The 23,518-nt window shown below is 41.9% G+C and overlaps 1 protein-coding gene across 1 annotated transcript in view; it reads right to left on the bottom strand.

Annotated features, from left to right (window-relative positions):
- Positions 1-23,518, bottom strand: part of LOC122648597 (external alternative NAD(P)H-ubiquinone oxidoreductase B2, mitochondrial-like) — a 61,598-nt gene that overhangs the window by 19,284 nt on the left and 18,796 nt on the right. Inside the window, exons 5-8 of the mRNA XM_043841811.1 lie at positions 11,075-11,294; positions 10,764-10,868; positions 1,012-1,284; positions 774-895 (exon numbers count right to left, since the gene is read on the bottom strand). Coding sequence (XP_043697746.1) covers positions 774-895; positions 1,012-1,284; positions 10,764-10,868; positions 11,075-11,294 — 720 coding nt within the window. The remainder of the gene's footprint in view (positions 1-773; positions 896-1,011; positions 1,285-10,763; positions 10,869-11,074; positions 11,295-23,518) is intronic.

The following is a 23,518-nucleotide window of genomic DNA, read 5'->3' as shown; positions in this document are numbered from 1 at the left end:
ACTCTTAAAAAAAAATTTTAAAAACCAACCATAACAATAAACTATATCTGAAGTCTGAACTCAAGGAATGCAAACCCGATAGCAAATTAAAACTCAATTGCGATTCAATGGGGGAAGCAATGGACATAGTGCTAATTTGCGTTTGGGTTGAAACCGCGTACATGGTAAACATAGATGAAGACAAACCCAAGAAAAAGATGGAGAGATTGTTTTCTTTTCCCCTGGGGGGGGGGGATTGGTAGGAAGGAATTGTGGACTATAAAAATTCTACACCAGGAGGTACAGCACATCAAATGGGGAAGGTAAACGAGTCATGCGGGATCAAGTAGAGGGATTGGACTATGAATCTAGACACCGTGGTTGGAACCTCTAATTGAGTTTTTTAAATATCATTTGTCAAGTTCTCTACTGGAGCTTGGTTTATATAGCTTTAACCTTTCGATTCTTTAGCTGATCAGCTCTTTCCTATCACTGGATATGTGATTCAAAGGTCAACTTCCAGCTGCCCCAAAATATTGTAAAGAAGGGGAATCTGATTGTCATGTAGGACCTCCCCCAAAGATTTTTTGTTTTCAGTTAAAAATCACGTACAAGGAAATTTCAGTTAAAATCTTATTCTACTAGATAGATTTTACCAGAAAATTATCTTTATATGTAGATTTTACCAGGAAACAAAAGGAGCCCAAAAAAATTATCCCTGAAAAGTTTTAGATAAAATAAAAACAAAGTCTTGAAGAGAACATAAGGAGGACTCCAAAAGAAGCTGAACTCACCGAAAGGGATGAAACCGATGGCGTCCTTCTCCTCTGAACCTGATTGGACCTTCAGGATTTTCTTCACACTCTTCCATACGGTTAAAACACCTAGCAAGGTAAGCACCCTGTTGAGCAGCAACCTGTAATAATCACCATAAGATGAGAAGGAAATTTAAATAGAAGGTTATTAGAAAGACATCAGATTGTGCAAACAATCTTAAAATATCACATAAGTACCAAATAATCAAAAACTCACCTGAGCAGTTGCAGGAAGATTCTTCATCTGGGAATCCACTTGGGAAAGAGCTGACTTCAGTTCTTCAATATCCAGTTCGAGGGATTTCTTTTCATCATCCGCTTTTGAATCCTTTAACAGATCTACAATATTTTTCATCCGCCTATTCTTCAAATAGAGTTCCACCTGAGGGTACCTGATTTGAATGTCTTTAATGACATCTTGGACTTCTTGAACTGTTAGAGTACCAGACTTGTCCTTGTCCGCTTTATCAAATATCACTGCAATATCCTCCTGGATGTGGATTTTCCAAAAGAAAAAATGAAAAGGGAAAGATTAACAGAATAAAGGAAAATAACATGTCATTAGAATCATTAGATTCTATAGTACACCAAAAGAGCAAAAATTATCGTGCAAGTTTGATTTGATAACATCAGCTTATCCTTTGGAAGGACTCTGTACAAAAAGATATATGATAGGTCCATGTCATTTTTTAAATTTGTACTTTCTATTTCCTTCTTACATCCTTTTAGAGCTTGTAATCTTGAAGTTTATAGAAAATTATTTACAACTTCTAGCTCTATATCAATACAATAGGTTATCGTTATGTTCAGGTTTTGCATGGTTGTTTCTGAAGCACATTTTTTAATATTGGGTACTCATCTGCATATCATCAACACCTATGCAAGATATCAAGTTGCACAAATGGATTGGTAATATGTTGATAAATAACACAACCATGCCAGTTTAGGTTCCTGGATGATGATGTGAAATCTGAATCTTCAAGAGCTAAAATCAGGTTAGAGAAGAAGAAAAGGGTTCATTTTGATACAATACCAGAAATAAGAGAACCAGATTAGAGAAGGTGGGAGAGAAGAGAGAAGAGGGAGAAAGAGGAGAAGAGAAAGAGAGCAAGCCGTAAGAGAGAAAACCTGCGTGAGAACTTAATGTTCTCTCGCAGGTTAATATGATTTATTTATATAAAACTTAACTGGACAGAATTGCCCTTACATAGTCGAAATATAAAAGACAGAAATATAAAGGACAGAAACAAAGGAATAAAGTAACTACACAAAGACCTATTTGCCCCATATAACTCACGACTTCAACACTCCCCCTCAAGCTGGAGCATATATGTCACCTATGCTTAGCTTGTTACAACAAGACCGGAAAGTAGGAGCAAATAAAGATTTTGTGAACATATCAGCAACCTGATCAGACGAAGAGACAAAAGGTGTCTCAACCAGCTTCTTCAACACGGCACTGCGAACAAAGTGACAATCCACTTCTATATGCTTAGTCCTCTCATGAAAGACGGGATTACTAGCAATATAGATGGCCGCCTGGTTGTCACAAAACATCTTCATTGGGGTTGGAATAGAAAAACCCATCTTAAGAAGGAGAGACCTAACCCACATCAGCTTTGCGCTGGTATGGGCCATGGCTCTATACTCAGCTTCAGCATTGGACCTGGCAATCGTGGTCTGTTTCTTGCTCCGCCATGTAACCAAGTTTTCCCCAACAAAAGTGCAATATCCTGTAGTAGATCGACGATCACTAGCAGAACCTGCCCAATCAACATCAGAATAAGCAACCAGCTCCATATGTTTATTTGGACGATAAATCAGTCCTTTCCCAGGGGCTCCCTTCAAATACCGAAGAACACGGATAGCTGCATCCCAATGATACTTGCAAGGGGACTGCATGAACTGACTAAGAACCCCAACAGCATAGGAAATATTTGGCCTAGTGACTGTCAAATATAACAACTTCCCAATTAAGCTTCTGTAGGAATGAATATCTTTAAGACTCTCACCATCATCAGAACCAAGCTTGTGATTAGGGTCCATAGGAGTATCCACTGGTTTTGCAGCAAGCATACCAGTTTCAGTCAATAGATCTAGTACATATTTCCTTTGAGATAGGCTTATTCCTTTCTTGCTTCGGATAACCTCAATCCCAAGGAAGTAGCGAAGCTGGCCCAAATCTTTGGTCTGAAAGTGCTGCTGTAAGTAACTTTTCACCTCCTGGATCCCATTTTCATCATTTCCTAACACAATGATGTCATCAACATAAACCACTAGAACCACCAATTTCTCTCCTTGGCGGCGAACAAACACAGAATGGTCAGAGAAGCATTGAGTAAAACCAAATTGTGTGACAACAGAACTAAACTTCTCAAACCATGCACGTGGAGACTGTTTCATCCCATAAATGGCTTTGTGCAGCCTACACACACGACCACTATTCTCCCCCAGAGCAACATAGCCCGGAGGTTGCTCCATATAGACCTCTTCAAGCAGGTCACCATAAAGAAAAGCATTCTTGATGTCTAACTGATACAACGGCCAAGCAAAATTCACAGCCAAAGAGATAATGATGCGAACAGAATTCAGTCTAGCCACAGGAGAAAAAGTCTCAAAGTAGTCAACACCATAAGTCTGGGTATACCCTTTGCCACCAGGCGGGCTTTAAGCCGCTCAACAGACCCATCGGAATAGTACTTAATAGTGTACACCCAACGACACCTAACTAGGTCTTTACCAAGAGATAAATCCACCAACTCCCATGTATGTCGAGTTAGTAAAGCATCCATTTCCACAACCATGCCCTGTTTCCAGGCAGGACTATGAAGAGCCTCAGTGTGAGTGCGGGGAATAGTATATGAAGACAAAGAGGTAGCAAGACCATGGGGACAAGGAGGAAGATGAGATAAAGAAACAAATTCTTCAATAGGATAGGCAACGAGAGACTTTTGAGTACATGAACGTTTACCTTTCCGAGTAGCAATAGGCAAGGCATCAGGATCCGGATCAGTTGGTGCGACAGGAGGGACAGGTAGAGTAGGATCTCCACCAAAGGTTGAGACAAGTGCAGGAAGCGATGCGGATGGGCCAGGCTGATTCGGATGGAGTTACCCAAAGTGCCTCTTGCGCCGGCACACCTGTAGTGGAGGAGTCATAGGGACAATGGCAGGAATAGGAGGAGCCTCAGACACAGCTAATGGATCACTAGATATAGTAGGGTTGTCAGAAAAATAGGATGTATCCTCGAAGAAGGAGACATCCGCACTCACAAATTGTCTGCGAGTGAGAGGGTCATAGCATCTATACCCCTTTTGGGTCCTAGAGTAACCAAAGAAGATACACTTGGTGGTCCGAGGGTCCAACTTATCACCATGAAGATGGAGATTGTGAACAAAGCAAACACACCCAAAAACTCTAGGAGGCAAGCTAAAAGTCGAAACACCGGGAAATAAAATAGAGAAAGGGGATTTGTCACCAAGGACAGAAGAGGGCATGCGATTAATCAAAAAACACGAAGTAAGTACAGCATCTCACCAAAAATGTTTGGGCATCCGCATATGCAACATGAGGGCCCTGGCAACTTCAAGTAAGTGCCTATTTTTCCGTTCCGCAACTCCATTCTGTTGAGGAGTATAGGAACAACTAGTCTGATGAATCATCCCAGTAGAAGCACAGTAAGAAGAGATCTCATTTTGAACAAACTCTAGAGCATTATCAGACCGAAAAATTTTAATAACAGCATTAAATTGAGTCTTTATTTCATTGCAAAAATTCTGAAAAACATTTAAAAAATCTGATCTATCCTTTAAAAGATACAGCTAAGTGGTTCGGGAATAATCATCCACAAAAGTGACAAAATAACAAAAATCATGTCTATTGCTAGCACGACAAGGACCCCACATATTGAATGTACCAAGGAAAATAAAGACTCACTACGGGGCATAGAACGAGATGGAAAAGTAGCACGATGATGCTTACCCAACTCGCAGCCCTCACACTCTAATTTATTCAAACTCTTAAACTGGGGAAAAACAACCTGTAATCTAGATAAAGATAAATGTACTAGCCTACAATGCCATCGAAACGGAGACTCTCCACCAACAGAAGTAGCTGCAGCCGAAGCAGATGGGGCAGCGCCATACAAATAATATAGACCATCTTTCTCACACCCTCCACCAATCGTCTTCCTCGTGTGAAGATCCTGAAAAACACAGTAAGAGGGAAAGAAGGTTACCGAGCAGTTTAGATTTTTAGTAAGTTGGCTAACAGACAAAAGACTTAAAGGAAATTGAGGAACATGTAGAATCAAGAAAGGGAAATATTCGAATTGAGAGATACGATGCCATGCCCGTAATGGGAGTGGAGGAACCATTGGCCACAATAACAGGAGGTGTGTGAGGGTCGAAAAGACAGAACTAAAAACCGATGACTTACCAAATATGAGCGGAAGCCCCCAAATCAATGATCCAGGGTGTGGAAGTAGTAGAAAGGAGAGCGGCAGGAGTACCTGCATGAGCTAAGGTGGCAGTGGTGGTGGAGGCCCCAGAAGTGGAAGTGGATGATTCCAGACTCTTGATGCGACGCATGAGTTGTTGCATCTCATCACGAAGGTTGGTAGAAGAATCTCCCACGGTTGAACCAGCTTTAGAATCGCTAGGTGCAGCAAAATCAGAACCATCTTCAGAGACTGCATGATTGGCCAAGTTTTGAGCCCATTCGGGTTTCCCATCCTTGGACCAGCAAGTGTCAACAGTAAGATTTGTCTGCCCACAATAAGAACATAAACGGGCTGCTTTGTCAATATGCTGTCCGCCAGAATTACGACCACCAAATCCGCGTCCTCCCCCTGAGCCACGGCCTCTACCACGGCCTCTAGTAGTAGTGAAAGCAGAGTTTTCCTTTGGATTGGTGTCGGGCTTGGAGCTAGAAGAAGCAATACGCTGCAATCGAGAAAAAGTGTCATTCAATGTAGGGACAGATTCCCCAGCAAGTATATGTCCTTTAACAGCCTTGAGACTAGGATTCAAACCAGCCAAAAATTTAGATACAAAGAATTCTTTTCTTTGAGACTTCAACTTCTCAATATCAGTGGTGAGGGGCTGGAACATATTTAGTTCTTCGACCATTCCCTTGAAAGTACTGTAATAGTCTTGGAGAGACTTGTCCGATTGCTGAAATTGAAATAGCTTCTCATAAAGGTCGAAGATACGTGTCATACTCTTCTCTTGAGAGTATGTCTCCTTGAGATCATCCCAAACTCCCTTTGCTGTGGTGTGGAACATAACATTCCCAGCAAGGTCTGGCTCCATGGAGTTCCACAACCAAATCAAAATAATAGCATTCTCCCTTTTCCAAGTACTATAATCCTTAGAGTCAGCCGCTGGAGGAGGAGAAGTAAGATAGTCAGCCTTGTCCTTGGCCATAATGTAGACTCGAACAGCCTGTGCCCACAATATGTAGTTGGAACCTCCCTTCAACTTTATGGATGTAATCTGAACATTCACATTGTCGTTGGAGGTCTTCGAATCAGCCATAGTGTATATACGCCAAAAACCGAGGCAGAAATAATGTAAATATGCAGCAGCCAATGTCACTCAATGAAGGCAGCCAAGAACAGCAGTAATAAGTAGCAGCAGAGGATAATAAAAGGATGAATAATCTCCAGCAACCCAGAGGTAATAGACAGCAGCAGCCCCACACTGACAGAAGCAGCCAGGCAGAATCGATCTCAGAATTTCTGAGAAGAAGAAGGGATCTTCACAGCAGCAGCAGCATCACCCCAAAACAGGGTAAGATAATTTCTAGAATCACTAAATACCATGTAGGAGAAGGCCAGAACAACCAGACATCAAGGAAGAGCTTTGAAAGAAACAAAACAATAATTGTCAGGGTTTTCTCCTGTACTCGATCTCAGCAGCCTTCAAGAAAAAAATTCGAGGGAGGATTCCAATCGATCATCAAATCATGTAGGTACCAATATGTATCACTCCATTCATTCTTCAAGGAGTGAACTTACATCGTAGAAGAGACAGCTATAGGTGGCTGTACACCACAAACCAAAAATCGATAAAGGGAAATCAAAAGAGAATCGTGGGGGTTTCTCCAATCTGATTATTCAGGCTCTGATACCATGATACAATACCAGAAATAAGAGAACCAGATTAGAGAAGGTGGGAGAGAAGAGAGAAGAGGGAGAAAGAGGAGAAGAGAAAGAGAGCAAGCCGTAAGAGAGAAGACCTGCGTGAGAACTTAATGTTCTCTCGCAGGTTAATATGATTTATTTATATAAAACTTAACTGGACAGAATTGCCCTTACATAGTCGAAATATAAAAGACAGAAATATAAAGGACAGAAACAAAGGAATAAAGTAACTACTCAAAGACCTATTTGCCCCATATAACTCATGACTTCAACACATTTCAAGATCAAAAGGCATTAAAAGTAACTGACCAAGCTTTCAAGGTTGTCTTCTACCTGAATATTAGTCCACCACTATAATTGCATCGCAACAGTTTTTGAAAAGCGGCAATACAGATTCCTTGTACTTATGCTAAAGCTACAGGATGCACATTCCAAGATAGAAACTGCCCAAATATATGATGCTATCCAGATAGAAGTGAGGTTGGAAACAGCAGATTGTCTTAGAATCTCAAGACTTGTACAGGAGCACATGGAGAACCTCACAATGGAGAGATTTTGTGATTGTGTTGACTAATTACATCTTTAATCTCAAATTGGTATAACAATATCACACAAGCACATCACAGGTATTCATTTTCCTACTGGTACAACACAGTTCATACCCAAAACCTCAAGGTCAAGCCAACAAATCAGAGATTTGGTTTTTCAAATACCAATGTAACCAACGGGAAAGTATAACATGCAACGTAACTGAGAAACAAAATGAAGTGGAAAGCCAAATTGAAAATCATGTCCTAACTGGAAGATCCACCTAAACTATGAACCAGGAACATTGACAACAAACTGACACAGCATAGCTTGAAGTTTTTTTTTTGGGTGAATGAAATTCATTACCAACAAGGAAAAAAGAATTACAGTGCCCTCAAAGGGGAGCAACAAAACAAAAAATAAGAAAGGCCCCTAGCCTCAGCTTGGCGGGCCCGGGGGAACAAGGGAGACAGAAGAGAGGCCCCAAGAGACAACAATAAGCCTGTTCCTTGGGGTGTCAGTACAAAAAGAATGAGGGGCTGACGATAGCTTCGCCTTAATATCAAAGGAAATGAAATCCCAAATCTGCTGGTAAGATCTAGAGTTGGAGGTCCATTTCCTCATATTGCGTTCCATCCAAATGTGGTTCAAAGTAGCACAAAAAGCAAGCTTCCCAACAGTATCACATAGAGACCGGCCAGCAAAGGTCATGTCGATCCAAATCCATTCCCTGGAGAAAGGGAGAATTCTTCTAGGGGAAGGCCAACATTTAGCTAAGATGCCTTTCCAGATTGCTGCTGCAGTAGGGCACTCGAAGAAGAGGTGATCTGTGTCTTCCTCATTGTTCCAACAGAGGCAACACGAAGGGGAAACCGGGATGTGACGATACCGGAGAAAGGCTTGAGTTGGGAGACAATTGTTGAAGATCCTCCAAACAGTAAAGCAGTGTCTAGGAATGTGGTGCTTGAACCAAAGCAGCTTTCTCCAAGAGACGAGAGGACCCTTGTGCCAAATGATGTCCCAGGCCGATTTGGAGGAGAAGAGGGAAGGGTTGTTGGCCAACCAGAGAACGCAGTTCTGGCTGCCAGGAGACCTTCTGGAGATGGAAGGGAGGACATTCCAGATGGTGGCAAGGTCCGGAGAGGTAGTGGGAGGGGGGGCCCAGCCGGATTGATCTAGAATGTCAGTCACCAGAGAGAGTCTGTGAAGGCCAGAAGCATAAATGGTCCGAGCAGTAATCAGGGGGAGGAGGACTCCCTTCGGGTGCCAGTGATCCAGCCAAAGATAGGAAGAGAGACCATCTCCAATTTGAGATTTGATGACATGGCTGACCAAGTGGCGAGAATCTAAGATTTTGCGCTAAATCCAAGAAGAGTCAGCCGACGGAGAAGCCGTCCAAATAGAATCATGCCAAAGATACCCTGAGTAAATTCAATCCACCCAGATGCTCTTTTGCCTTAAAGCAATCTTCCAGATTAGCTTGCAGATGCCAGCCAAGTTCACTTCTTTGATTCTTCTGATGCCCAAGCCTCCTTCATTCTTTGGCAGACACACCACAGACCAAGGAAGAGGGTGAAGGAATCTTGAAGTATCATTCCAGAGAAATGAAGCCAAAAGAGATTCCAAGGACTTAATAGTAGCTTGAGGCAACCAGTAGATTCCAGACCAAGTGAGATAGGTTGAGAGCTCTACACTTAGGCATAGGAGCAATCAGCTGTTGATCAATGCAAAGCTGGATATCCCTGGAGAGAGCTTCCAAAGCTAAAGTGAACAGATAGGGAGACAGAGGGCAACCTTGTCTAATTCCCACAGAGGCATCAAAGTAACCAGCCGGACTGCCATTAACAAGCACAAAAAACTTTGGGGAAGAGATGCAAGCCTGAATCCAATTGACAAAGATGCAGGGGAACCCCATCTTGGTCATCACCTGACTGATGAAGTCCCGCCTTAGAGAGTCAAAGGCTTTGTGAATGTCAATCTTCAAGAGAATAGCAAGGGAGTGGTTCTTCCTCTCAAATCCTCTGACAATGTCATGGCAAATTAGGATGTTGTCCGAGATGTGTCTTCCAAGGATGGAAGCCGATTGGTTGTCATTGACAAGGATATCCACCACACTTTTGAGCTGCCGAACAAGGATCTTGGCAATGAATTTGTACAAAAGATTGCAAAGGGCAATAGGCCTGAAATCATTCATAGCGGAAGCACCATCCTTCTTGGGGATGAGGCAAAGAAAAGTGTGGTTAATATCTTTGACCTGATAAGGGTTGAAGAAGAAGCTGACAATGGCAGCAATAATATCCTGCTTGATGATATCCAAGGCTGCTAAAAAGAACCCCATACTGAAACCATCTGGGCCAGGAGCACCTGACACTTTGAGAGAGTGAATGGCTGCCACAATCTCATCTTCATTAGGAATGGAGCTCAACGAGCCAAGGAGAGCCGAGGGGATGAATTTGTTGAGCAGACCATTCGGGATTAGAGAAGAGGCCAACTGAGGGGTGCTGAAGAGACCCTTGAAGTGCTGAACTGCCAAGTCTTTGATGTCTTTAACAGTGGAGACAATAGAACCATCTTGGGCTGTAAGATGAACAATGGAGTTTGCATTGACTTTGGCCTTTAGAGATCGGTGAAGATAAGCAGTATTGGAGTCCCCTAGATCAAGCCACTTGATTCTGGATTTCTGTTTCAAAAAGCTTTCTTCTTGAGCTAATGAGGAGAGCTCAAGAGAGATAGCTTTTTCTTCTTCTGCTAGAGTACTATTACAATGATCCGCTTGCAGCCGCACCTGAATAGATCCAAGTCTGTCTTTACAGTCCAAAGCCTGCTGGGATATGTTGCCAAAGGTGTTGGAATTCCAGTCCTTAAGAGCTGCCTTGACATTTTTGAGTTTTTTGGAAAAAGCAATGAGGGGAGAGGAGAAAGTATTGAGCTACAGCACTGCAGAAAGCATTAAGAATTTTGGCTAATGCATGCTGGTTCCACTTGCTTCCAGGAGGCTCTTAATGTGATTACTTGCACAACAAAGGATCCTAGTCTATGAATTCAATAGAGACAAAACTATCATGCAACTTGGCCGTCACTATCACTTTAATTTTCTCAGACAAATTAACGCCGTAGTAAGAGCACATATTTCTACAACTTGAATTTGAATAATCAAAGAGTCAAATAAAATAAATCAAATAGGTTAAACAAAGCATTAACAAATAAACAGAAAATGAACAACCAGTCCGTTTAACTCCTATTCTTTGGGGAAAAATAAATAAATAAAGGGAGCACCAATAAAAGGCGGCAAATACCATGACTTTACGTTGATTTATAGTGGCACAATCACCGAGTGCATATGTGCTTTTGCATCCCTCAACACGCAGCCATTCATCAGTTGCTAAAACACGCCTATTAGTCTGTGCAAAACAAAAGATATCTGTTAGTATAAGATACAGCCCTCAGAAAAAAAAAAAAAAAAAAAAAAAAAAAAAAACTACCATCAATATGGAGAAATTCCAAGGAAAACTAGTAATAAAAAACACCTGAACAATTTTAAAGAAATGGAGTAAAATTCAAATTAGAGTAGAAGATCTAACAGATGTATAGGTCCACATCAATGAACCTGACTGATTTGATTCATAAACTCCCTAATGACAGGGCGAGTCCCAATTCCAGTCGACCAGACAACCATCCCATATGGCACAGAAGAAATCTCCCCAATTCTCATTTCTTTAGTAGAGATGACACTATCAGTTACTTTTACAACCATTGATCCTGTTTTCACATCGATTCCATCTCTTCCAAACTTTTCTTCAGCGAAAGCTGTGATTCGTTTATCAAACCTGCATAATCAGGAGTTTGGAAGGCATCAGAACAAGTTAAAGGGGGGGGGGGCAAAGAGAAAAAATTCAACGAATGACAACAGGCCACAAACTGCAAAGAGACATAAATAATAGGTATTGGGGACGAGATTGAAATTAAAAGGTAATAGAATTTCAGACAAACCATCTAACAATATAACTTCAAACTTGGATTGATTGGAGGTCTATGCAAGAAGAAGTAGTGCCCTGAATTTCACTCAGTCCTGATGGAAGATAGCAGAGATACAATCCTTCAAAGTTGCAGCAACAATGGCCTCCAAATAGTCAGCCGATACCACAAGACGGGTCTCTGCAGCTTGCTGATGTGAAGCCAAACCTAACTCAAACTCAGGTCGAGGGAGCCTCGTTGAGGGGTGATCTTGGTTCCTAAATAGCAGCAGATGAAGCTCCCTGGTTGCGGGCATAACCAGGCTCTATCCAGCAGCAATGAAAATTGAGGGTGGAGGAAGAGAAGAGATCGAGTAGGAACAAGGAGATAACAGAGGTAGATGAATATCTCAGCCTGGGCATCTCACCTTCACAGTCTCTCTCAGGACAATAACATGCGTAAAATACTAATTGTTCTTTATTCAAAATTGTGGGGGACTCCTTGGAGTCATTACATTATATGGGACTTTGTTTCTAAAATTAAAACAAAGACTGACTTGATCCTTAAGTAACTTTACTTGGTTGTTAGACAACCATTACAAGGACCATTTGGAAAGTTACTGGTGGACCAACCACTTCAGTCGTGGAGAATGAGTAACCGGATGGCCCGAAAGGGTTGACTTATTAAATTAGAAAAGTCTAATTTGGTTGCTAAGCAACTACACAATAGACAAGATAACAAAAAAAGTCTTCTAGAAGCTCTCCTTGAGTTGCTTGCTGACTAAGGCATAAGTACTCCCCATGCTTTGGGTTTGAGGGACCCAAAAACCCCCATCCCGATTGGGCTGGCCCAGTTCCAAACTGGTTGGTCCTATGGCTCTATTGTTTGGTCCACTATTTGATGTGATGGACCAGTCCTATGATTCTTTCGGCTGGTGTAATGCTTTCCAAAGAATGTATCTTCATCAGCTCCCCCCTCCCCTCTTAAAATCATTTGTCTGCGACAAATGAAGGAATGATATATAATGCTCGTAGAGATCCGGGTTGAAACGCTTGAATTCATCAGCATGGATCCACGTGCATTCTTGTGAAGGTCGTCCCTTCCACTTAACGAGGAATGAATAGTAACCTTTGGCACCTTGTGTTGTGGTAAATTTGTTGTGAAGCATGTCCTCAATTTCTTCTTCGATAGGGGTGGCAAACTGAGGGAGCCGTAGTGCCTGCTTACTATCACCCTTGTCTGTATGATGGCCCACATAAAGAGTGAGGTCAGTGACGTTGAACAAATTGCTAATCTTCATAGTAGGAGGCAGCTCTAACATGTAGGCTGTAGGAACCGCTTTCTCTACAAGGTCGGCCTTTTAGAGGAAGCGGTTCCAACATGGTATCAGAACAGGTAGGGGTCACGGTATCGATTCCCCCTGGGAGCGGGCAGGTGTTGAATTATTTATCCACCCGTGTCCCCCTTTGGATAGTCCGCCATGTTAGAGCTCCTGTATGATATACATATTGTTTCCTCCTTTTCCTAAAAGGTTGGCCTTTTAGAGGAAGCGGTTCCAACATAAGCGTTAGGAGTGATGCAATTCAGCACTTTGTATGGTCCCCTCTTACGAGGATGCAACATGTGGTTGGTACTTAGAAGGAAACATTCCAAAGCAATTCGAACCATCAACACATCACTCGGATGAAATTCAATGAAACGGCGACGGCAGTCTGCAGTAGCTTGGTAACCATCATTGCTAATGGCAATACGACGATCGAACATCTATGTGTACCGCAGTAATATGTCTCAGGAATTCACCCGCCTCTACACTGACATGTGTGTGAGAGGGTAATGGTACCATATCCATGGGTTTTCGAGGCTAAAGACCAAGCACTATTTCAAATGGTGTACGTCTAGTGGTATGGTTGATGAAACTATTATACGCGAACCCGGAAATGTCAAGAACTAAAGGCCATGTCTTCTCGTGATCACAAACAAGACATATGACAAGATTACTAAGGCTTCAATTCACCACTTTCGTCTGACCATCAGTCTGAGGATGGAATGTCGTTGAGAATTTTAGCTTTGGGTTCGTCTTCATCCATAGTGTCTTACAAAAGTAACCCATGATCTTTTAGGATCAGAAACTATGGATTCCAACACTCCATGTATACATACCACCTCTTTAAAGATCTTGGCTATGTGGCTTGCATTAAAAGTCTTTCGACATAGTATAAAATGAGCCATCTTCGAGAACCTGTCCACCACCACGAATATAGATTCGTGCCTGCCGTTCACGTGTCGGTGGTAAACTAAGGACAAAGTCCATGCTAATATGCAGCCAAGGTGCATGTGGTACAGATAGAGGTATTTAGAGACCTGTATTTTGCTTATCTCGTTTGGCAAGTTGGAAAACATGGCACCTCTGAATCACATGCTGAATGTCCTTTCGTAGGCATAGCCAACAGTACGTATCAACAACAAGAGATTGTGTATTATCTTTGCCAAAGTGTCCTCTCATTCCACCTCCATGCAGTTCTTGAACGAGGTGCTACCTCAAGGATGTATTTGGAATGCAAAGACGCGTTCCTAGGAAAAGATAACTGTAGAAAACCTAGGACCAGTAACTAGTAACTTTAGAGAGGAGAAAAGAGAGAAGAGAAGATGGAAGAAGAATAGATTGTAATGCTTGAGTGATCTGATCGATCAGGCAAGCTCTTTATTTATAATAAAGAGAAAAATACATAGGGGACAGAATTACCCCTACACTAACCGACTCTATAAGAGGAGCAGGCTAAACCTAATAACATAACAAATAACAACCTAAAAGGACCAGAATACCCCCACGGTATTTTGGTGTACATATTCCAACACTTCCCCTCAAGCTGGAGTATACATATATCAAAAGGAAGCTCCAGCTTGAACTAAAAAAAAAATAAAATAAATACTAACACTCCCCCTCAAGTTGGCGCATATAAAGCACTAATGCCCAACTTGAACAAAATAGGAAGAAACAAAATTGCAGCAGAGTCCAGCTTGACACACTGGCGGATGGATGAAGCTCCCAAATAATAATCTGACATAATAAATCTTCAAGAACTGGAGAGAATTGATCTTCAAAACCTGGACAGTCTTGATCAGCAAACCGGGATAGGAATGTCTGCAAAGCCTGGGAAGGGTCGATCTTCAAGATAGAGAGAACCACCGACCACAATAAAGGCAGAATGCAATCTTCCAAAAAAGGCAGCTTTCAACGATCTTCAATAGTTGTCCAATGATGAATCTCGGATCGTCATAGTGACATAAACTATTGAAGATAAATAACTAGGGCAGCAATAAGCGGAAAGACTTGAATCAACCCAACTGTAAATCCTCAAATAGGGCAGCCAAATAAGATCCCCAAAATATCTTCAATACTCTTCAATACTTCAATCTTCCCCTTACGGCAAATTCAACCCAATAACTAAAGATACCCAATGGCCATGGTGGAAAAAGCTGATCTTCAATGTTTTATACAAATGTTCCTGCAAGTTTCTGCATTTTCTACAATGTCTGCAATGGAATTGGACACAGTCTCCCCCTCACCTGTAATAGTACATGTGGGCAAGACAATGTAATGGATAACGACAAAATTTTAATTTTCTAGAATTTACCAAAGGTGTTATGGGTAATTAAAAAAGAAAGAATAGCAAAATTATAATTTACCAGAAATTTCCAAAGGTGTTATTGGTAAATACCAAAGGTATGGGATATGAAGGGAATTAGAATTATTGAAAGGGAACGGAGTTGGAAAAAGGATGGCATGACTGTAACTTGGTTGAAATCCATTTTTAATACAATCCAAGCCAAAGGGTAAACTGGTAATAAATCAGAATTTTCAAGGGTCAAATAGGGGAATGGTAGAATTGCAAATAACACAAAGTTGACAAAGGAATGGCATTCTGGTAAATAACCAGAATTTTTCAAGGAGCCCTTGGTAAATAAGAAAGTAATGGGTCATGTAGGGAATTAGATTTATAGATGGGGGACATACTTGGAAGGAGAAAACTCTTAACGGCAAGATGTAAATAATCATGAGAAGGATGGGTAATAATTAAAGGTAGGGTATTAATTATTAAATACCTAATAAGTTAAAACTTAAAAGGAAAAGGAAAAGGAAACGTGAGGAAGAAGAAGCCCATATAACAAGTAAATAACGCCTTCATCCTCAAACCCAAACAGGGGCGGTAATCAAGGGACCAACGAAACCTGAAGAAAAAAGGGGGTTTGCGACATGGCAGCCATCTTTCTTCCCCAGCTGTAACTCAGGCCTGAAACCAACGAAAGCAGGAGGCGGAACAAAAGATGAGTCTTCAACCTCTCTTCAACGCTGCAATTTTAAAGCACCAACCAGCAAAGAATCAATACCACTAAGAAGAGACTTGATCGATCTTCAAAAAAAAGAAGAACCAATGTGCAAAAATCTCCAATCTACAATCGCCCAAATGCTGGACAGAACTGATTCAAAAATCTGGGCAGAATCGATGCAATAACCTTCAATCTCCAGATGAAAGGATAAACAACAGCAATCGATTTCTGCAATAACCAGAAATCAGCAGCAGGATTTTTCAACTAGAAATCCATATCAGTAGCAGCCATCGACTCCATTGAACAATTCTTTGAACCAGGAAAGGCCAACAAACAACGGTGGAAGAAAAAAATAGAAATCAAAGAGATGCAGGCACCATCGATTTCAGCAATCGAAGATAAAAACTTGCAGCAGTGGCACGCCAAGAACCCTTAACTCTGCAGAAATTTTCCAGAACTGGAAACCGCAAGCCTTCAATGTATAACCACACAATTTCCAAATAAATCAATAAACAAGGATGAAACGAGAAGGAAACCCTAGTTCTTCTTCTCTTTCTATGAACTAGGGTTTCTCCATAAATCAGAGAACCTTGAAACGACTCTCAAAACTGCAAATCTTGGAGAGAGTCGGTCACTGATTACAACAGCTCTGATACCATGTAGAAAACCTAGGACCTGTAACCAGTAACTTTAGAGAGGAGAAAAGAGAAGAGAAGATGGAAGAAGAATAGATTGTAATGCTTGAGTGATCTGATTGATCAGGCAAGCTCTTTATTTATAATAAAGAGAAAAATACAAAGGGGACAAAATTACCCCTACGCTAGCCGACTCTATAAGAGGTGCAGGCTAAACCTAATAACATAACAAATAAACAACCTAAAAGGACTAGAACACCCCCACGGTATTCTGGTGTACATATTCCAACACTCCCCCTTAAGCTGGAGTATACATATATCAAAAGGAAACTCTAGCTTGAACTAATAAAAAAAATAAAATAAATGCTAACACTCCAACATTCTAATAATGACCATCATGTAATGAGTATTTGGCATCAAAACCTGTTGAAATATTGGTTGGGTTTATAACTGGTTCTCTGTAGTTGGTCCATTTCTATGTAATGTCTAGATTCAATGTATCTGCATGCGAGATAAGGCCTATGAGTCAGCCCTAGCTAGCATACCTTATTTGTAATTCCTTTTCATAACTATTGTTGAATGTTCACGGATTACCTGTTGATCCATGACCCGGACCCGGATACATTAAAGTGTCTAGGTTCATTATGCACATGTTGCACATGTGATTTGACTAGGATTTTATTTCCTTTATTGTAGTGATCTCTGATTATAAATAGAGGCTGTGGGCACATTGTTCATAAGCCATTCAAGGATTTCAACATGGTATCAGAGCCAATCCGAGAATATGGGATCTAAAAATTTCTTCCCTTTTTTTGTTTTTTCTCTTCTCTCCATTGTGAAGTCACCCTAGCAACAGCACCACAGCCAGCAGCACCTTCGCCAGTCTTCCGCCAGCACTCCACACCACCGCCAGCCTTCCGCCAGCCCCTGACACCATCTCCAGCCTCCAACCTCCCACCAACCCTCCGGCAGCCTTTCCCCACCTTTTCACACCGCCGCCAGCCTTTCGCGGCTCTCTCTCTCTTTTTTTCTCGTGAAAGGACTTCTTACCTCCTTGCGATCTTTTTAGACCCTCCCTTGGTGGTGAGTTGTTTCCCACCAAGGGCTCTTTTTTCCCCTATGCAGTAAACGAATCTGCGATTTTTTTTCCATTATTATTATTTTTTTTCCAACCAATCACCATACCTGACAACTCTGACGTTACGTCTGCTTCCTCTGGCTCTGACGCCACATCGCAGCGTGACTTTGTTCCTTTTTCAGCCAGTCCTATAAAGTTAAATGGGGCCAATTACCTCCTGTGGTCTCATTCATGCTTGTTTGCAATCGGTTCCCGTGGTTTCTCTAGCTACATTACTGGAACCTCTGTCAGGCCTACTGAAACTGGTTCTCCCCAAGATCGGTGGAAGAATTTTAATTTTCTGGTTATGTCCTATTTGGTGAATTCCATGGAGCAAGAGATTGCCGGACATTATCTTCTTCTCGATTCGGCAGCCAAGATATGGAAAACAGCCAAGGACACGTAACCGCTCAGTCCTATGAACTTCATCAAAAGATTCACTCTACCAAGCAGTTAGAGTTGTCCCTTTCACAATATTATAACACCATGTGTACTCTATAATAACAGTTGGATTTTTTGGGCACCTTTACTGCAACTAGTGCTGTTAATGCAACGACTTACAGAAAATAGGAAGACGGTCTTCGTGTTTTTGATTTTTTGGCTGGGCTCAATATTGAATTTGATCCAATCCGGTCTAATATTCTAAATCGTGATCCTCTACCTACTCTTGAGCATGCATATGCAATTCTTTTTGCCGAAGTCAATCGACTTATAGCCATGGTTATTCCTGTCCCTTAGGAACGATCGGCTCTTATTTCTGGTTCGCAGTCTTCTGCCCGTGGCAATACTTCCCATTCTGTTCCTAGTGATTGGCCGTCTGGGGATCGTCCTATTAAATGTGATCATTGTGGAAAGGAGTGGCACACAAAGGATCGTTGTTGGAAGCTACATGGTCGCCCTACAAATACTTGGGGGCGAGGCAGGGGTGGTTCCAATCGGTCTACTAGCACACGTGCAAATTAGGCATCCACTGAAGAAGAACCTGCGCAGTCTCTTTCTCAAGTTATGGCTGAACTCAATCATCTCAAGGATATAGTGACTCGTTTGGACATGTCTTCTTCGGCATCTGCAGCCTCTTCATTGGCTGTCTCTGCTGTTTCTGTGCCTTCTACTACTCCTACCACTCCTTCTCCAGGTATTTCATTTGGTGGGAACTGCTCCTCTGCCACACCCGATTCTTGGGTGATTTGACTCTGGAGCAACTGACCATATGACAAGTTCTTCATCTCTTTTTTTCAAGTATTTTCCTTTATTTGGTCATACTAAAGTCCGTGTTGCTGACAGATCTCTTTCTTCTACCTCGGGAAAGGGATCTGTACAGTGCACATCTTCTCTTTGTCTTTCCTCTGTCTTGCATGTTCCAAAATTCTCTACTAATTTACTTTCAATTAGTAGTATAACCAGAGATTTAAATTGCAAAGTGACTTTTTTTTCCCAACCATTGCTTGTTTCACGACTTGGAGACGGGTCGTATGATTGCATGTGGTAAAGTGGTTGGTGATCTTTATGTACTTGATGGTGCGCCGGCAGCCTTGACATCTCAGTCTTTCTCTACTGAATCTGATTCGGCAATTTTGGAGTTGAATAATTGGCATAAACATTTGGGCCATCCCCCTATTGGGGTTTTATCTGATCTTTTTCCCAATTTGGTTAAATGATGTAATAAATTTAATCTTTCTTGTGATGCTTGCATTTTAGCCAAGCAAACTCGGACGGTTTATCCTATTTATGATAGTAGAAGTTTATCACCTTTTAATTTGATTCATTCTGACGTTTGGGGCCCTGCTCGGTGTGTTTCTACTTTTGGCTTTTGGTGGTTTGTCACTTTCATTGATTGTTGTATTCGGACCACTTGGGTCTACTTGATGCACAATAAGAGTGATGTTTTCCACTGTTTTACCCTATTTCATAAGATGGTTCAGACCCAATTCGATGCCAAGGTAAGAATTCTTCGATCGGACAATGGCAAAGAATACATGGATGGTGCCTTTTGGTCATACTTGGAAACTCATAGGATTATCCATCAGACCTCTTATGTGGATACACCTGCTCAGAATGGGGTTGCTGAACGCTGGAACAGGCATTTACTTGAGATGGCTCGATCTCTGATGCTTGATATGGTTGTTCCCCCTCGTTTCTGGGGTGATGCGGTCCTCATAGCCACTCATCTTATTAATCGGCTTCCCTCAAGAGTCTTAGGAGGACGCTGCCCGTTGGATGTTTTATTGGGCTCCTCGACTTTTGTTGTACCACCAAAAATTTTTGGTTGTGTGGTGTTTGCCTGAAACCACCATGTTCATGGCAAGTTTGACCCAAAGGGACTTCGGTGCATTTTTCTTGGCTACTCGGCTACTTAGAAGGGCTACAAAAGCTACCATCCTCCAACCAGAAAAATATTTGTTACCATGGATGTTGTATTTCGTGAATCCGCGGCCTACTTTTCATCACCGGAACCTCTACAGGGGGAGATCATAAGTGCAGATTCAAAGGTCCCACTGATTGTTCCTCTAGATGTTCATGTACCTGTTATAGAGGATTCTTCTGTGGAATTGGAGGATGGGATTACAAGTCAAGAACAAAAAATGGGACAGATCGAGCAGCAGCCAGTTCAGGGGGAGAAAGATTTGCAGAATTATTCTCAGGGGACGTTTTTTCCTCCTTATGGACCATTGTACAAAGAGACCACTACCACACTACCTTCTCAATCAGCACCTGTTCTGAGTTCTCCCACTCATTCTCCTGGTAAGCCTCCTTATGATCCCAGTCTGGATTTACCTATTGCTGTTCAGAAGCCAAAGCGGAGTTGTACTCAACATCCAATTTCTAATTTTGTATCTTACAACTCCCTTACTCCTCCTTTCCATACCTTTGTGTCTTCATTATCCTCTGTAATTATTCCTAACAATTGGCAGGAAGCAATAGCAGAGCAAAAATGGAAGGATGCGATGCATGAAGAAATGCGTGCCTTAGAGAAAAATCAGACCTAGGATTTGGTAATTCCTCCATTAGGAAAGAGACCCATTGGTTGTAAATGGGTATTTGTTGTGAAGCATAAATTTGATGGTTCAGTTGAAAGGTATAAAGCAAGGTTGGTTGCCAAAGGGTTCACTCAAACCCAAGGAATCGACTATCAAGAAACCTTTGCTCCTGTGGCAAAGATGAATATAGTGAGAGTCATCATTTCCTATGCTGTGAATCAAGGTTGGGATCTTCAACAACTTGATGTGAAAAATGCCTTCTTACATGGAGATTTGGAAGAAGATATCTACATGGAGATACCTCCGGGTTTTGCCTCCCCAAACACTTGAGGAAAGGTGTGCAAACTAAAGAAAGCCTTGTATGGCTTAAAACAATCTCCCCGGGTCTGGTTCAGTCATTTCCATAGAGCTATGGTTGCTAATGGATATCAGCAAAGCAATGCTGACCACACGCTATTTGTTAAAACGGTGGGACAGCATATCACTATTTTGATTGTCTATGTAAATGATATAGTGATCACCGGAAGTGATAAACAAGAAATTCAGCGGTTGAAGACCTATTTGAGTACCGAGTTTGAGGTCAAGTACCTGGGCAGGTTGCCGTATTTCTTGGGAATAGATGTTGCCTACTGTAGAGAGATTTAAAATTAGGGAAAGGCTTGGATGATCAATTCATCCCAAGCAGATCTGTATTTATAATCATAATGAAACAATAAACATAAGTACATGAGCAATGTGGGACTAAACCACATATAAGAAACAAACAAAATAACAAAGGGAAAAAGTCCAGAATACCCCCACGGTATTTTGGCCCATATATCTAACACTCCCCCTCAAGTTGAAGCATATATATCATGCATGCCCAACTTGACTAAGATAGGATGAAACAGCTTGCTACTCAGTCCCTTAGTGAACACATCAGCCAGTTGATTAGTAGACTTCATAAAGGGAACACAAATGAGGCCGGTTTCAAGCTTCTCCTTGATGAAATGTCGGTCAACCTCCACGTGTTTAGTACGATCATGCTGGACAGGGTTATGAGCAATGCTAATGACGGCTTTATTGTCACAATAAAGCATCATAGGAAGATGGACAGCAACACCGATATCTTGCAATAATCCTCTAAGCCACAGAAGTTCACAAATTCCTTGTGCCATCGCACGAAACTCGGCTTCAGCATTGGACCTTGCCACAACATTCTGCTTTTTACTACGCCATGTGACAAGGTTCCTACCCACAAAGGAACAGTAGCCAGAGATAGATTTCCTGTCAGGAGAACCAGCCCAATCGGCATCAGTATAGGCTTCAATCTTAAGGTGACCAGTGGGAGATAGAAGGATTCCTTTTCCTAGAGCAAACTTCAAATACCTCAAAATACGACGGATCATGCATGAACTGGCTCACCAAACTTACAGCAACTGCTATGTCAGGTCGTGTGTGAGAAAGGTAGATTAGTTTGCCCACTAACCGTTGATAACTACCCTTGTCAACAGGCTCACCCTCTTTCTCCCTAAGTTTTGTAGTAGCTTCCATAGGAGTATCTGAAGGATGACAACCTAGCAGCCCTGTCTCAGTCAATAGATCAAGGACATATTTTCTTTGAGAAAGAAAGATGCCCTTTGAAGATCGAGCAACTTCTATCCCTAGAACATATTTTAGAGAGCCAAAATATTTGACCTTAAACTCACGGCCAAGGAGGAGCTTCAAATCCCTGATAGCATCACCATCATTACTAGTGACCACAATATCATCTACATAGACTATGAGAAGAGTTACCTTGTTACCAACTCGTCTGATAAACAAAGTGTGATCAGCATTACTCTGCTTATAATCTACTGAAATCATAGCCTTGTGAAATCTGCCAAACTAGGCCCTAGGTGACTGTTTCAACCCATAAAGTGCACGCTTCAATCTACAGACCCTGCCCATGGTCCTGTCATCAGAGAAGCCTGGTGGAATATCCATAGATACCTCCTCCTCAAGCTCCCCACGGAGGAAGGCATTCTTTACATCTAACTGTTGAAGATCCCACCCAAGATTTACAGCACAAGATAATAGCACCCTGACAGTGTTGAGCTTTGCCATTGGTGTAAAGGTCTCCTGATAGTCAACTCCATAAGTTTGAGTGAACCCCTTTGCAACCAGACGTGCCTTATATCGATCCACAGAACCATCAGCCTTTTGTTTGACCACAAAGACCCATTTAAATCCAACTGGTTTTTTCCCTGGAGGAAGAGTCACAAGCTCCCATGTATTATTTTTATGTAGTGCTCTCATTTCTTCCAACATTGCTGCCTTCCACTTTCCATCTGTAGATGATTCCTGCCAATTTTTAGGAATCGAAACAGAAGAAAGAGAAGATACAAAAGCACGAAAACAAGGAGAAAGAGAACTATAAGAAACAACACGAGATATGGGATGTAAAGTGCAAGTCCTAGTACCTTTGCGATAAGCAATAGGTAGGTCGGAAGAAGAGGGATTACCAGGAGATGGAGGATCTGGATCTGGAGTCTGCAATTGAATGGGTATTGGTGCTAAAGTGGATTGCAGCTGCCCTCTGTTGGTTCTGCCCCTTGTGTAGGTGAGTATGTTGGAGTTGTCAATTCTCTTCGGAAATTCACCAATAGTTCTCTGGACTGGAGTCAGCTCCCCTGAATAGGAACATTAACAACACTATTTTCTATGGTCTCCCCCTGTAAAGGATTCCCATTAGGTGAGGGAGGAACAGCCAGAGGAGGTTGGGCATTAATTAAAGTAGGATGGGGCAGCATCCAAAGGAGGTTGGGCAGCAGTCAAAGGAGGCTGGGCAGCAGCCGTGGGTGGTGGTAAAGGAGGCTGGGCAGCAGCCAGAGGAACCTCCAGTGGAGGAATCTCAAAAGACACATCTTCACTAGAACTCTCCCCCTGAAGAAGTGGTGAAGAATAATAAGAAAGGGTCTCATGGAAAATAACATCCATACTAACCAAGGTACGGCAGGAAGGGGGATGGTAACACTTATAACCTTTCTGGGTTGGAGAATAACCTAAGAAAATACAAC

Source organism: Telopea speciosissima, chromosome 1 (genome assembly GCF_018873765.1).
Source record: "Telopea speciosissima isolate NSW1024214 ecotype Mountain lineage chromosome 1, Tspe_v1, whole genome shotgun sequence".
Taxonomy (NCBI): domain Eukaryota; kingdom Viridiplantae; phylum Streptophyta; class Magnoliopsida; order Proteales; family Proteaceae; genus Telopea; species Telopea speciosissima.
Note: the sequence above shows the minus strand (reverse complement) of the source record. Positions and strands in the feature narration are given on the sequence as shown.